Source organism: Mya arenaria, chromosome 17, assembly GCF_026914265.1.
Source record: "Mya arenaria isolate MELC-2E11 chromosome 17, ASM2691426v1".
Taxonomy (NCBI): domain Eukaryota; kingdom Metazoa; phylum Mollusca; class Bivalvia; order Myida; family Myidae; genus Mya; species Mya arenaria.
The window spans coordinates 36,821,563-36,837,047 of record NC_069138.1 but is presented as its reverse complement, the minus strand read 5'-3'; the positions used below and the strand labels follow the sequence as shown (position 1 = coordinate 36,837,047).

Below are 15,485 nucleotides of genomic sequence, written 5' to 3'. Positions count from 1 at the left end.
TATAATTCGGAAACAAGGCATCAAGACCGACTTTCTTATGGTATAGAATTGATTCCGTTTCCGAAACCAGTGAGTAATTTAGAAAAATGCAAGCGCTGAATCAGACTCTGTGGAAGACCTCACCAACAGCTAAACTTGTAAAATTTGGAAGATCGTTCAAAGGCGAAACATCTCAACGTCAGTACAAAATTAGGTTTCTGAACTAATATCGCAAATAAATGCTTATAAGGGGGACAGATCAATACTTAATGAATTTATATATTACAAAAGGTGTCCGTCTTCAATCGGTGACCTAAATTTGTGTACTATTTTTAAACTATAAACATTGTACATTTATGGCTTCGCTTGTGAAGTCAAATTAATAACTTATGACCTTTTAGTATCAGGTTCAGAATGGACGCGATCGATTTCATTCAAGATAGAGGATTTTTGTTGATATCGTTATATCTGCTTATAAACGAATTTTGTCCGAGACATCGCATGCTTCCGAATCTCATTTACTCTTATGGTTACTATGTAAAAAACGGTTATTGTAGATGTCATTTCAACGCATTTTCACAGATTTCTTATTTTCATATCATCACTTTTTCGACTGGAAGCCCAATCAAGAAAAACCCTGACCCTCAAGCAGCTTTTGCTGCTGTATTTGTGACCAGCTCATACCAGCTAGATTCCTCCAAAAATCAGATCAATATCTGAGCCACCAAAGACAAAATCAAGAACACAATGGTCTGAATCGTAAAGATATTATTTGCTGTATAAATTAATTTATTTCGCTGTACATAAAAATTAATTTTTAAATTCATTAGATCTTGATTCTGCCAAACATGTGCTGTAATAGAGACTTAGACTCATATCATGAATAAGAACAAGTCAAACATGTATATGTTTCAATGTTATTCTTATAATCGGTAACATTTACACTAATCAACAATCTTTAATGATAGTTCACCCCATGTTTAGCTTCTGCATCATATGCACATACCGATTATCAGTATTCTTAAAGTTGCACTATCACAGACTTTTGTTTTGACACATTTTTGTCTCAGAATTGGCTGACTTTGAAATTCTTTAAATTGAATCCTATTGTATTAATCACAAAACGACCTCTTTGAGCCAAAATATGATGAATGAAATCGGATATTTTGTAAGTTGTCAAAACGATCCATCTGTGAAAGTGCAGCTTAAACAGTGAACAATAACTTTTGCTTATGCTATAAATTTTAATATATACTTGTCATTGCAATAAAGAGATGTACACGTACACTATCATACATAAGCAAACAAAGTAATTAAAGTTTAAGTATTTTTTGCAAAACAACAATGTATTTAATAAATCTAATAATAAACATGAAGCAACTGGTGTTATACTTCAGAACTGAAGCGAACTCCATGGAGGTAAATCCTTCCACGAATCCAAAAACACAACATGCTGAGCAACTTCAAGGACTCTCTTCAAAGGACCATACTTTCCTGAAAAGATGCCACTATTAAAATCAGTTATATGTATTGTTAAATCGGGGGCACTTTCCTACCATATTTACTTTAACATACAGAGCGTGTGAACATGTTCCACAAGTTCTGTAAGAACAAGAATCAAAGAATCTATAGCTGGCATATATGGAACTGTCATTTAGTGTCACTGCCGGGTTCCCAATTCATGATTTACTCATATTGTGTGTTGATTTGTCTCTGTTTCAACCATCCTGTAAGGATTACCGGTTTTATTTAAAGTTGAACTTACTCTTGTTTGAATTTTAGTATGCGTCAGACACACGCGTTTCCTTCGTATCGATGTCAATGTTGACAATATGGCGGCTATCCGATTTTCTCTGACTTGGATAGATTTCACTTCGTAAATGTTAGATATCGTCATCCTCTAGAGATATATCGAGCTTTCCGATGCAGCAACCAGTTACAAATTCCATTGCCTACTGTTTTTTCTCGCAATTAAATGTCACATTTATGATCATTTGGCCCAAAACTGTCGGAAATATCGAAAAGCGAAACGACGCGAGACGCCATTGCTTCCTTGTTTGTTTGACGGGCATTGACAGAATTCGCTCCATTGATTTCAGAAGGCGTGGTTTCATAGCCGGTGTCGTAAAGTCAATTAAATGAGCAAACTCTTCTTAAAGGTGTTTGTTGCAGTAACATATAGAAAGATCAAACGCGAGGGAGAATGGAGCAATGCAATGGAACAAATGCGTAAGCCCTGAAAGTCGAATCATTTCTTGTCTGTCTGTTTGTGAATTGTACTCTTTGAATTTGGCAATATCAACAAACCTTTTTCGTTTTTACGCAGTTATCATTTACAAAAGTTTACCGATTGAAAGCTTTTATAATTGCACATTCCTTGCTCACCATGTTTTTTTGGAAAATAATTATTGATATTGTTTGAAATGCATTTTCTTAAAATTGAGAGTACCAGCTCGATTCTCAATCAAGTCAAATATTTGAAAACAAATATTTTAAATCAGCCTCCGCCCTTGTTTCTTTTGCTACTATCAACCAAAATATATAATAAACAGTTAACAATGAATACACATTCATCCAGTCATTTGCATGTAAATCGATCCAATAACGTGTATAAAGGTCTCCCCACGCCCTATAATGACTGCATTATGCCTTGACCCTTCATTAGACAACAGCTACGGCCAATCATAGGCCTGCAAAAGTGTTAAATCTGACACACAACTGTTTTTCTGTCGGATATTTCAACTGGTAAATCTCGTGCACATCGGACACGTACTTATGTTACAAGGACATTCTTTATACTACATAAATGTTTGTTTCCTGTGCTAACGCTTTGTGCGCTACGCTCGCTGATAAATTCCGTATCAAACGGCTACTCGTGATCTATCCTATACATAATTAGGTGCCGAAATTTGTTTGTTTTACTAGGTTTATTGAGCACGTCATGATCATAATCTAAGGTCAGCTCTTCACATGACCGCGAAAACGGACTACCTTTTATCTTATGTGTCTGCATGAAGTGTATTCAATACTCATTGTATTATAATTTTGTTTACACAATATTGAATTACTCATTTCAGTATTAAACTATTTTAAGGACAAACACTATCATATTTACACAATACGATGTCATTGTGCGCCAAATGGTGTAGTGAATGTTGGCATCATTCCTGTAGCAGACGACATGCTTTGAGATTTTTGTGATATTGAGTTGTCACATCGGAAATATTCCGTATTTATTTAGCTACCACCAACACAAATTAATAGATTTGAAAATTTTATTCAAATAAACGCTTTCAACCCTGAATAAATATCCACACTAATAAAAAGAAATCCAATTTCACAGTAAATATAATTAAAATTAAATTTAAAAAAATAAAAATGCTAAAATCCAGGCCCCCAGTGTCTCGAGCAATTTTAAGCCCCTTATTATAGAGACAAATTTCGATTTTAGTTATGTTGTGATGATTTCTTGTTTTGCGACTTTAATTGAAATTTATTTAAGATCATCACGATGCACTCAATTTGTTTAAGATATTTCGAGAGATTGGAGCCATATAATTATCAACTTTATCCGATTTAGATTCATGTCATCAACCGTTGGTACATACTTTATATGGATATGTTTAGCGAGGCAAAAACAATGACAGGAGGGATTATCCACCAGTTTACTCTAATGCATTATGGCATTTCAATTTCCTTTTTTTTCTTTTGCTACAGTGAAATTTATGAAAGATGTTTAGACTTAGTGTATTTCGTTTCCCCTACGTGCCAATATCCAATCTTAGGGCGTCATATCGCGTCCATGGAAGTCCCAAGTCTTCAATCGTATATGTCGATATACCATACTAACGTAATTGCATCCTGAATGAAACGTCAGTCTACATAAATTCAAGTAGAAGTAGAACTGTTAATGTTTTGATGATCATGATGCTGCTGCTGCTGCTGCTGCTGCTGCTGCTGCTGCATTTGTCTCGGTGTAAAACAATGGGCTTATATGTTTAGGGCATTTATAAATACATGTAAAGCTATTGAATGTGTGTGTGGTCCATTGTGTTTGTACGTTTGTGTCACTCGTTCGGGCAATTACCCCTTACTCGGTTTGTATTTGAATGTTTGACTACTGGTCCTATTCCTCATTGTATTGAAAGGGCAAAATCAGCATTCAACTTAACGTTTATTTACATGGCATAATGACATCAAGGTCACTTTCTAGACCTACTTTAAAAACAAATTTGAAAAAAAGTAATTTAGTAATGGCAAGTTCTGCTTGCATGGGTATGTAAACACTGTTAGACACAACGGATTTTTGAAGAATTAGATAGCAAATAATTACAACTTTGAGCAGGTGCGAGTAAATGCTCAAATCCTATTGGATAAGACAACCCATGTGAGATTCATTTATTTCTCGATGAGCATTCGTATAAGCAAATCAGGTTATTGATATTCACAATCGGGCTACTTCCTATTTACTAACTATGACGTCACGTCTTAGTAGGAAGTTATTTTGTTTGTATTTTCTTAAAAAATACTTGGGATTAAAATAAAGCAACAATGAACAATAAAACTTTTAAAATTGTTGATATTGTATTATTTTTTTTATTATAAATGACAATAAAAAAAGTTTGTCTGCAGAGAAAACGTGGCGGTGATCTGTCAGCTTTCGACTTGTTTAAAGATCTCTTTGGTGAGTTGTTTGTGCCGGAATTGAGTGAGGAAACTGCTGCTGCTGTAATTTCTCCAGAAATTAAAGAACTGATGAACATTTAATGAATTGTCTGAAGTTACAAATAAAAATGAAAGTGAAACTGAAAGTTAAGATCTAGGTCAACAGCTATCTGAAAGTAATGGCATGCCGACAATTAATGAATATAAACAACAGGGCAGTAGGTCTAATGGTAAAAATATTGTCTTAACCAAGAAATAATTGAAGGTACAATTCAGAATTTTAACACGTTGCTTTTACGTAAATATCTTAGTAATACCTGAAAAGTGCTGTTAATCCGCTTCGAATTGGGAAAAAATGAGAAGTCGGTAGCCATTACTGGTCTCATCGTTACTAAATTTAGCTCCACGTGTCTCCAAGACAATGATGTATTCATACGCGTGGGAAGGCTACCAACTACATGGAAATATCGAGTGATGAATTGCGCATCTTGGATAATAGCAAAATAAAGCTTTTAATTTTTTAGAGTTGTAATTATAAGTATTGAACATTATTTTTCTGCGTTTCATTGTAGTATGAAGTGTCGATAATTACACCTAATTTATACATAAACACCTTCAAGGCATACTATATTTATTTTGAAAGCATTGCCTTTCCTTCAATGGTTCAACAAAGCATGTTAATAACTATCATTTCAGCGATTCAGACACGGCTGTGTGTGTTAATAAATTAACACCAAACCAAAGGTTTGCTTAAAGATTCAAAAATCCAAACAAACACCAAGCAAGAAACAAAACGTTAACATAATACAAGACAACTACACTAAACAACTATCAAACTTTTGTTAACATTAAACATTGGGGTTATTTCCCCTGCACAGTTAAGTTTGGTTCCTTATGCGTTTATCTTTCGAAGCTTCTCCCCGCATAGGAGTACTATAAGCAAACAAAAGCTTACACAATATTTTGACACAACATACTTGAACATGATGTGGGTATTTTGTTATTTCATTTCTCCAGGCACTGTAGGGTTGCGACCTTGATCAAGATGTGTGTATTTGTGTTATTTCATTGCTCCAAGCACTGTTGGACTGCGACCTTGAACAAGATGTGTGTATTTTGGTTATTTCATTGCTCCAGGCACTGTAGGACTGCGACCTTGAGCAAGATGTGTGTTTTGGTTATTTCATAGCCCCAGGCACTGTAGGACTGCGACCGTGAATATAATGTGTGCATTTTTGTCATCTCACTGTTCCAGGCACTGTAGGACTGCAACCCTTTCGCGACCCGATTCCTTTAAACGTGCTTTCACCATGAGTTCCGTGGTACCAAACAGTAACGTCACTTCAATTGTGACGTAGTCGATTGAATGTTCAATTTCAACCTTTCCAATATATTCACATCCCGGATCGGTCACATAAATTGGTGAGTGTTCAGTGGATCGATAAATCCGAACACAAGAGGACCAGCAATCTCTCTGGGCAAATTTGTGCAAAATTCTATCAGCGTACTTGACCTCATCGTTGACTCTAGCAAAAGGTTTGAAACAATCCTTCGCTCTCCAAGCATTGAAAGTACGTTTAAAGAACTTTGATTCTTCGCTGTGTTTCTCTTCATCAAACGGGAGATCAACAGATATGCCATATGTGTACTTCAGAACTCTGGATGTTACTGCATCTGGATTGTGTCCAAAAATCACTGCCCCTTTTAAAACAGCTAGACCAGCCTCATAAGGGACGATCACGCGTCGGTTTGAAAATGCTCTCTTTATTTTGTTTTGAACGAACGGACTTTCACTAAACCCTCCAACCAACACAATCGTGTGTATAATTCCAATTTGTCTGTCCTCAAAAATTCCTCGTATATGCTTGACAAGACTTGAAATCGGAGCATCGAACCATTTTGCTACTTCACTGGAATGGATTCTAATTTTGTCGCGTTTAAATTCAACCTTGTCAGCATTAAATAACTCTTCCACCCTGTCGCTTAAGGTCTTCCCATTAAACCTTTCGCATAACTCCTGGAGCAACCCTGGCACCTTGAACGACATTTTCTTGTTTGCTTCTTCATCGAATTCTCGTTTGCTTGCCTCAAAACATCTAATGAGATCAAAGTAATCATTCATCCCTTCATCTTTTAAAGCCTCCAGAGCTTGGGTTCCCACAAGACGTTTGAAGAACTTTAGAAGTCTTCTATCAACGTTCGTTCCTCCCCACGGCCCACCGCTGGCCTTTCCTATTTGCTTCAGACCATCTTTATTGATTTCATGGATACATATGTCTGCAGTACCACCTATAGACACAAGAATATCAGGATATATTTAGTAAAGGGCATTATTGAAACTGAAAAAAAAAAACTTCATGATTCTGCTTTTTTTGTGTTCAATGTCTTTGGCGTTGACCCTATGCCATTAAGCGGGGTTTATTTTTAAAATATTCGACAACTGTACAGGTTTGTTTCTGTAATGTTTTCAAATACATATTCAAAGAGATCAGCTGTCTAAATTAGTTTGTATGTTACCTCCAAGATCAACGACCATGTAACGCGTGCCTTCACCAGAGAGCGATATCTTTGCTTCTTGACTGTGTGCGTATTGACTGCCAGACTCACGAGACTTACACCAGATCGAAGCCACTTCTGGTTCTAATGCAAGGGTCAAACTATCTGAATCGATCCCAGCCTGTAATTGTTAATACATTTGACATATGATAAATGTCGGCATCGACACTGTCGACGACAATACAAGTCATTTAAAGTTGTTGTTGTTATCTTGAAATTAAGCATCGAGAAAACATTTTGTCTATATGCGTCGAGCTTAACATCACAACGACCAGATTTGATCGATGCATACTAAAATCACAATAATGTTTAAGTTTTATGATGTATTGTTATATCTTTATATACTATACATGAGTTAATTCAATATGAATATTTAAAACGGCCTTCCAAACCTTCATTGCAGCTTCCCTCATAAAGGCTTTAGCTTTATCACCCCAGATTGCCGGCACAGTAAGGACATACTGCACAATAAAACTGGTCTCGTCCAAACCCTGGCTTTTTATTTGTTCAAGGAAATGGTCTTTCAGGTACTGTATCGACATTGCGAATATCTCAATAGCCGGCATTTCATGTTCCTTCTTCTTGGAAACATCAGCTATTGTAGTAGACCTCTTTAGTTGCTATAGTAATGTAAAAATATGAGTAATGCAATGAAAACTTCAGGAAGAACCGCAGTAGTCGAATAATTCACGATGACCCTGTTCTAAGAAACAAGGTCAAAGACCAACATGTATTAAACGAGGGAAACAGAACGCACAAAAACAACACAGACAAACCACATACAATATGACCACACGTTATTATTATTGTAACATATACTGCCGTATACTTCATTATCATTACGAATTTTTTATTTTACAAGTCTTTAGGCTTAACTGCTTAATTGAAATGACTATGCTATCTACGTGAAAGTTGTCAGCTTTCATCAAAATCGAGCTCATATACATAAGTATGGACTAAACTGATATAGAGCTATGATAAAACGCAGCGATAGTATGATTATTTACGCTCAATATTTGATGAATATGTTTAAATTGAAATTGTAAGAAGACTTACCCCCTCGCTTAAAAGCAGCATCTTAAACTGTCTGAAAAGTCTCCAATCTCCATGTTCTTCAGCTTCGGATAAATTAGCAAATTTGTCTTCGGCTTCAAACCCAAAAGAATGGAAACTGCCCTCCGGATTCAGTAAAATGGATGTTGGAGTTTTCTGTGATATAAGACTTTCTTGACCTGACTTCCACAAAAAAGTGCCCACTTTGAATGGATTATTGCTGTGTGAAAATGCATACCCACTGTATGTTGTGCCAAAATCAAATGCAACGACTATTTTCTGCTTCGCCCTTTCTTGCTCCTGCATGTTGATTTCCTGATGTAAAATGTCATTAATTTAGGTATATTAAATACATATAAATAGTCGGATAGATGCCTTTTCTCCCACCTCAGTAAAACAAAATATGGTAAAAATGCCCGTGGGCAATTTAACGCCGCATAACAGCATCGCCGCATAAACGTGTTTTTTTTCGTTTATGCGGTATTTTATTTTCAACGCATAAAAAGGATTTTTTTATGTGGCAAAAAGGCACACTTTCGCCGCATAAAAAGCAATTAAAACACATATTAGTACAATAGTGGTTGATAAAGATTCATCAAGATAGGTCATAGTTTTTTGTGTCTTCTTAACCAAGCTTTGAACTTGACATTTAGAGACGTAAATTCTGACAGAGATTTAGTAATATCGGTTTAAATGTGAAGCAAACCAATTGATCTTTTTGCGAAAACGTTTAAAATGACGTTTAACCCGACTAAAGGCTGGAATGAATGCTACGACAAAGCACAACATCGTCATTTGGGACAATCAGAAAACTGAATCGTCGTGTGACGTAACATATATTCTAGCCTTATTGTCAGACTAACGGGCATGTACCTTTGACAATGCGCACTTTTAACGTGTACGTGAAGTTAGCGGCCTTTCGGCCTAGCGGCGTGAAGTTAGCGGCCTAGCGGCGTGAAGTAAGCGGCCTAGCGGCCTAGCGGCCTAGCGGCCTAAAATTGAATCCTATTTCAAAGCATGTATACATGCACTTTCTCCTAAAACAATGACATATTAACTGTTTTATGCACAAATTAACACATTGAAGCTATAATAAACTTTTTTTTTCAAAAACGTCGATAAAGCAGTCAGCTATTTCAAAGCATTAAACATGCATGTTCTAGCGGCCTAAAATTGAATTCTATTTCAAAGCATGTGTACATGCATTTTCTCCTAAAACAATGACATATTAACTGTTTTTATGCACAAATTAACACATTGAAGCTATTATCATTTTTTTTTCAAAAACGTCGATAAAGCAGTCAGCTATTTCAAAGCTTTAAACATGCCTGTTTTTCTAAAACAATGATATATTTACTGTTTTTATGCACAAATTATCACTCTTAAGCAACTATTTTCTTTTTTTTCAAAATAGTCGATTAAGCAGTTCAGCGGCCTAGCGGCCCAGCGGCGTGAAGTTAGCGGCCTGGCGGCCTAATATTGGTTTCTATTATAGACCATTTATAAATGCCTTTTCTTCTTAAAAAAATGACAAATTTATGGTTTCTATTCACAAATTACCATCCTTTGGCGAATGTCTGCATTTCGCCCAAATGTCGACCAAGCTGCCAAAAAAATCCATTATAGCGAATATCAGCATTTTCATTTCTTGTATTTAGCAAAATTGTTAAACCAGATTTATTATTGTTTTGGAAGAAAACGCATGTATACACACTTTGAAATAGGAAACCATTTTAGGCCGCTAGGCCGCTAGGCCGCCAGGCCGCTAACTTCACGCCGCTAGGCCGCTGAGGTTTTCGATCGACTTTTTTGAAAAATTGCTTAAGAGAGATAATTTGGGCATAGAAACAGAAAATAAACAAGAAAAAAGTTGATGCATAGCATCAAGTCGGCGCAATGAAATTAAAAGAAAACGTGCACGCAGATAACCAAAAATGGTTATTATTTCAATGATAATATTTTTGTTTATGTTGGGTGTACATATGCTCGAAGGACAGTATGCTTAATAATATTGTTACAATAGTTTAAGCCCGGAGTTATAGATATTCTGTTTTTCCCAAGCTAATCCTCCGATTAAAACTAAATTATAACAAAATATACATTCGTTTCTTCGGAAGAAATAAAGTTAATGGTCGAATACATAGATTTCAATAGCATAAAATTCACCTTTTATTTGTACCGGCATGTTCTGTGAATTCCTTGCTTTATATTTTGTATAAGTTTTTGTAACACATTTCACTCATATGAGTATATAGGACAGGGATGAAAATACTTTACATCAAGAAGGAATTATCTGGAGTTCATTCTTTTGAATGAAATTTTCAAAACAAACAATTAAGCTCAATGTTAATTTTTCAAAACTCGGCATTTTTGCTGTCACCTAGGGAGATTACTGCGTAGGAGGTTTACAAACATAAAGGATATTGTAATAGTAGCGTGAATCCTTCATAATGGAAGTTGATATCAATCGGAACACCTCGGCCTGTATCTATATCGGAGATGGCCGAGTTGTTATAATTGAGTTGGTATTTAAAATAAAAAAATTCAAAATGATAAGCAGGGCTATTATAATTTAAGGTTTCATTATCAATTAAAGTGCAAAGATTTATGAAAAATACTAAACTTCATATATTATTATGCAACGTGGAAACTATTGAAAGCATTGTTCTGCAATTTATGAACTAGTCCCTAAGTTGGAATAATTCTAAAGTAATATCAAATAAAGTCGGCGCCCTTCTTGGCGCAGACTTATAATAAAATAAATTAGAAGGAGAGGCATGTTCACATGCTTTGAAAAGCTGACTGCTTGTTCGAATTTTGGAAAAAAATGTTGATAATCGCCTCAGAGAGATAGTGTGTGCTTAAAAATCAGTTAATATTTCTTTGTTTTATAAGAAAATGCATGTATACATGCTTTGAAATAGGATAGCATTTTAGGCCGCCAGGCCGCTAACTTCACGCCGCTAGGCCGCTAGGACGCTAGGCCGCTAACTTCACGTACATTCTTTCAACGTCATTTCAAACTGATAAAAGAGTCATCATGGATTTCTTTCTTTCATTGATTGTGTTTTTATGCACTAGTCATTTGAACACTCCAAGGGTTTATTTTCAACTTCCATTTTGGCTCAACTTGCCTGCCAGCTTTTCCCATATTTTCTTTAAAATGACAGTAATATGCAACGCCCTAATCTTAATCATCACCATAATCAACAACATTTTGGATCTACTTATCAGGGATGGGAGAGGAATGCATCCCATCCCGAGTCAATCACATTTTACGACAATGAGGTTTACCGATATTGTTTTAATCAATTAATAAAGTCCTCAAAATCGATATCAATAGATATTATTAAATAAATGTAAATTATTGTTTGTCTGTAAAATTCTTTCATCGTTTCTCTCAGGAACCTGGAACTGATTTTTGTATTTCTATGACCAAATTAAGACCAGTATCCACGTCGGTGCAAAGTCAATCGGAACACCTCGGCCATCTCCGCCAAACGACGAGCCGGTGCTTTAAAAAAACTAATTCGTTAAATTAATAATACTTATATTTATCAATTGTAGTGTTTAACGTGTTATGGTTATATCTAAGTTCAAATAAGTTACAAGTTTAGAAATGCATCAATCATTAAAAAAAATAAAGTCCTTAGGTTTAACTGCTAAATTGAAATGACTATGCTATCTACTTGCAGCGTAATTAGAACATGTAAAGAATTTTTGATATCGTAAATTGTTTGTTTACATCCCAGGACGTTTTTGATGAAAAATAGCCGAGATGTTCAAATTTCCACAACGACGAGCAGCTCATTCATATTATATACAAAAAGGCTGCTTGCTGAATTATGCATGACAAGGAAGTAATATTTATTTATCTAATGATCTTTTACCAAACGAACTATTTGTTAATGCAAACCGCACAACGAGTGCGATACAGACAAGTAAACACACTGTACTATTATATCATCATATACCACACTCGTTTATCTGTTCAAGGTCAATATATCTAAGATAACACACAAACAAGACATATTATAATAAGATTTTTCCTTTAACAGGTGATACAGATGCAATTGACATATACCAAAACATAGTCAGAATTGATTGTCAAAATCTTTATAAATATATATCAGTGCGTCATCAGCTTCCTTCAAATCGATGTATTTTGCATATGTGTCCAAGTTATAGGATTTGAAGGTGATGCCATTGAACGTGAAACGTTGTTGAGAATAAAGATAACTGTAATCAACGCCATATTACCCCCACTGTCATTATCTTCTTTTTTGAAACACTTGAACTGACACTGTTACTGAATATTGAACAAGAATGACGGAGCCTCGGACGAATGCAACTTTAACTACCCCGCCGCCCAGGCACATTCAATCAATTGGAATAATAGTAACTGACATACATCGGTTGTTACTGAGATATGTATGGTATAGTTATATATATATCGTTCGTGCAAAACAAGTCAAGGAATTGACACATCTTGCAGACAAATTAGCACATTTTTATTTAACAGAATTGTTTAATCTGTGCAGTATAGTGCGTTCAGCTTAAACTTAAAAAGAGACAATGGTAAAGCATGGTTAAGCATGAGTTGATGATGCCAATGAGAACATTATGATACAAATTGTGTTTGTCTAACAATGACAAAACTGATTCAACCAAACGTTATACAACTTATTACATGTATCTGATATCCTTGAGGACGACGATAAAGTTTTAATTACAATAAGGGAGATAATAAACGTGCTGACTTGAGTTGGTTGAGAATAATGCGGTTTGTAGGAGAACTTGTAAAAATACAGTAGGTTCATGCTAAAACTGGGTTTGTACCCCAAATGTTATGTAAAAACGGTGTTTAAACGATACAACTGTGCGTTAATAATTTAAGTAACAATTGCATACGTAAGCTAATGTTCGGTGAGACAAGTGACAAGCAACGACAGGAATTGCACCTTAATATTCTGTGACCCAATTAATAGTGAGGCACCCGCTGACTTTGACCCCTTCGTCTAAGGTTCCGATTCTTAGGTATTGCCGTTGCATTATGCAATATGTATATGTATGAAAAAGGGCCGCAACTGATGTTGAAAAATGTCAGGGCTCAATCCGTTGGGCATGTTCTGTTTTATATGAGCGTAAACAATATAATATTGTTTTGTTCCGGGTCCTCTGCTATGGTAGTAAGTCCGCTTAGTTTTGTTTATGTCTAGTCACGTAGCATTGGGTGTTACTGATATGAGACTATAATGTAAGTTTAATTTTGAGCCGGTTCGACAAATCGCATATGGAAGCGCACGTCGCATAAAGTGATGATAAGGTGATGCACTATGGTCGACTTGTTTTATGTTAACCTGTGGTAATAATAATACGATTCTTTAACAACCTCGTCAACCTTGTCAAGTTGGCATAAACAAGAGTACATGATCACATCATATCAGAATATACGATATACGCTTCCATATATATAAACTCGATGATCACCTGAACGCAAACTTTGCTTATTGCTTAAGACAGTTCAAAGTGTTGCAGTCAGCCATTTTCATTCCATCTTGAAAATTTTCTATTAACATTTACATCATAGTTAAATCATACGATAAATATATTGTTACCAAACATATTTTATGTAAAAGATATAATTATTATGAGTTACATAAAACGCCTACCTGGTTCAAACAGACCCTTGTTTAATCGATGCGTTCTCGATTCAGTGTGCTTGTTGCACGCACAAGCTGTCATCTGTCTGATAACATTAATTGTATATATAGTCCTCTTTCGTTTTCAAAAAATGAGCATGTGTCCAATGCGTGATATATTAAAGTAACAGTAACATAATTAATAACAATTTTGAAAAACGCGTTATCAGTCAAAATTTCTTACTTATTAATGACTTAACCAAATAAAGTTTGGAAAATGAAAATAACTATTAGAATATTCATAAATATTTAGGATTCACAAGTGATTCACATAGTAAACTGTTTATTAAATATTTTGATTCATTATTAAGTTAAATCCTCATATGTTTGATATATGTTTTTTTTAATGTCCCCGCCAAGAATTTCCTCACTATATATTGATTTATTTGATACCCCATACGCTTCTTTTACTGTGTGCTTTGTCGCCAGTAGCGATGGAGTTTGGCTTATGCATTTAAAATTGTAATTGTAATCGTTATTTGAAAACTCAAATCTGTTATTGTTGCTGTTATACATGAAAGCTATCAATTTGTCATTGATTGAACTATTTCCCGGTCAGCAGTATGACATGTTTACCTCCCGCGCTATGACGTCATTGCAATTTCAATTTTTTTAGACGGCATATCATCAGTAGATTATAAAACAATTATTTCCATTTTGTTTAGACAAACATTTGATCAAGTAATAGAACAGTTTTTTTCTGGTTATTTGGGTAACAATCAAAACTGTTGTCCCTCGGTGTCTGCTGTCTGGGGTAATATTCTGAACTGTTGCAAAAAGATGTTACTCCTCCTCCTCGGGACAACAGTTTTTACTGTTACCCAAATAACCATGAAATAACTGTATATCGTTGTTAAATGTTGGGACAGTTCCTCAAGATTGGGGCCGTAGACCTGTTTACCCCGAGTGAACTGATGTTTCCCTGACCGTTCCCCGGAGGTAATCGCAACCTTTATTTCTATGGTTCATTGTGACCGTTTTTTGTTGCTCGTCGGCCATGTATTGTTTCGATAAACAGGGTCATTGTAAAACTACTGGATAAAATTGTTAATGTGCCTGTAATTTGCTGTGAATCAAAATAAAATTTCCGTTTTCTGAAATCGACAGTTATTTGAATTTATCTGTTTGCTTGTGAATGAATAAAACGAAATATGACATTACATTGATTTCCCCAAACAATTGTCGAAGATTTACAAATGTTATCGGTAAAAACGTAGTCAATAAACATGTTGAATGATTAGATAAACGAACTGGGGCTCATCATAGTGGTTGATATGGAAATGAAAGAGAAAGTATAGTTTTAGTGCGTTGTACCTGACGATTATTTATCACTTCAGTATTACGAAATGTCTTCATAAAGATACTTTTCGACTGTATATCCATATTAATACATTGAATTAGGACTCATATTAAAACACTGTATCAGAGTTTCTTTAATTTGAACTTACTGGCAAATAGTGTCTGTAAAGCAGAATATATAATATAACGATTTAACAATGCTCTAAAATGCCAAACCAAATGTCACTGAAT

General features: G+C 35.1%; 1 protein-coding gene across 1 annotated transcript; it reads right to left on the bottom strand.

Moving 5' to 3' along the window:
- Positions 1-4,544: 4,544 nt before the first annotated feature.
- Positions 4,545-13,980, bottom strand: LOC128224342 (heat shock 70 kDa protein 12A-like). Its single transcript, XM_052934159.1, has 5 exons — positions 13,926-13,980; positions 8,257-8,568; positions 7,593-7,820; positions 7,162-7,321; positions 4,545-6,933 (listed from the first exon to the last, which is right to left on the bottom strand). The coding sequence occupies exons 2-5, from the start codon at positions 8,557-8,559 to the stop codon at positions 5,888-5,890; spliced, it is 1,737 nt and encodes a 578-aa protein (XP_052790119.1). The 5' UTR covers positions 8,560-8,568; positions 13,926-13,980; the 3' UTR covers positions 4,545-5,887.
- Between the last annotated feature and the right edge of the window lie 1,505 nt (positions 13,981-15,485).

Bases quoted from the DNA above. Each gene is read 5' to 3' on its own strand.
- LOC128224342 (XM_052934159.1), bottom strand. From the start codon at position 8,559: ATGCAGGAGCAAGAAAGGGCGAAGCAGAAAATAGTCGTTGCATTTGAT. The intron at 7,322-7,592 runs GTTTGGAAGGCC...TAACAATTACAG, and splicing joins TGAGGGAAGCTGCAATGAAG to GCTGGGATCGATTCAGATAG. The intron at 6,934-7,161 runs GTAACATACAAA...TTGTGTCTATAG, and splicing joins CATGGTCGTTGATCTTGGAG to GTGGTACTGCAGACATATGT.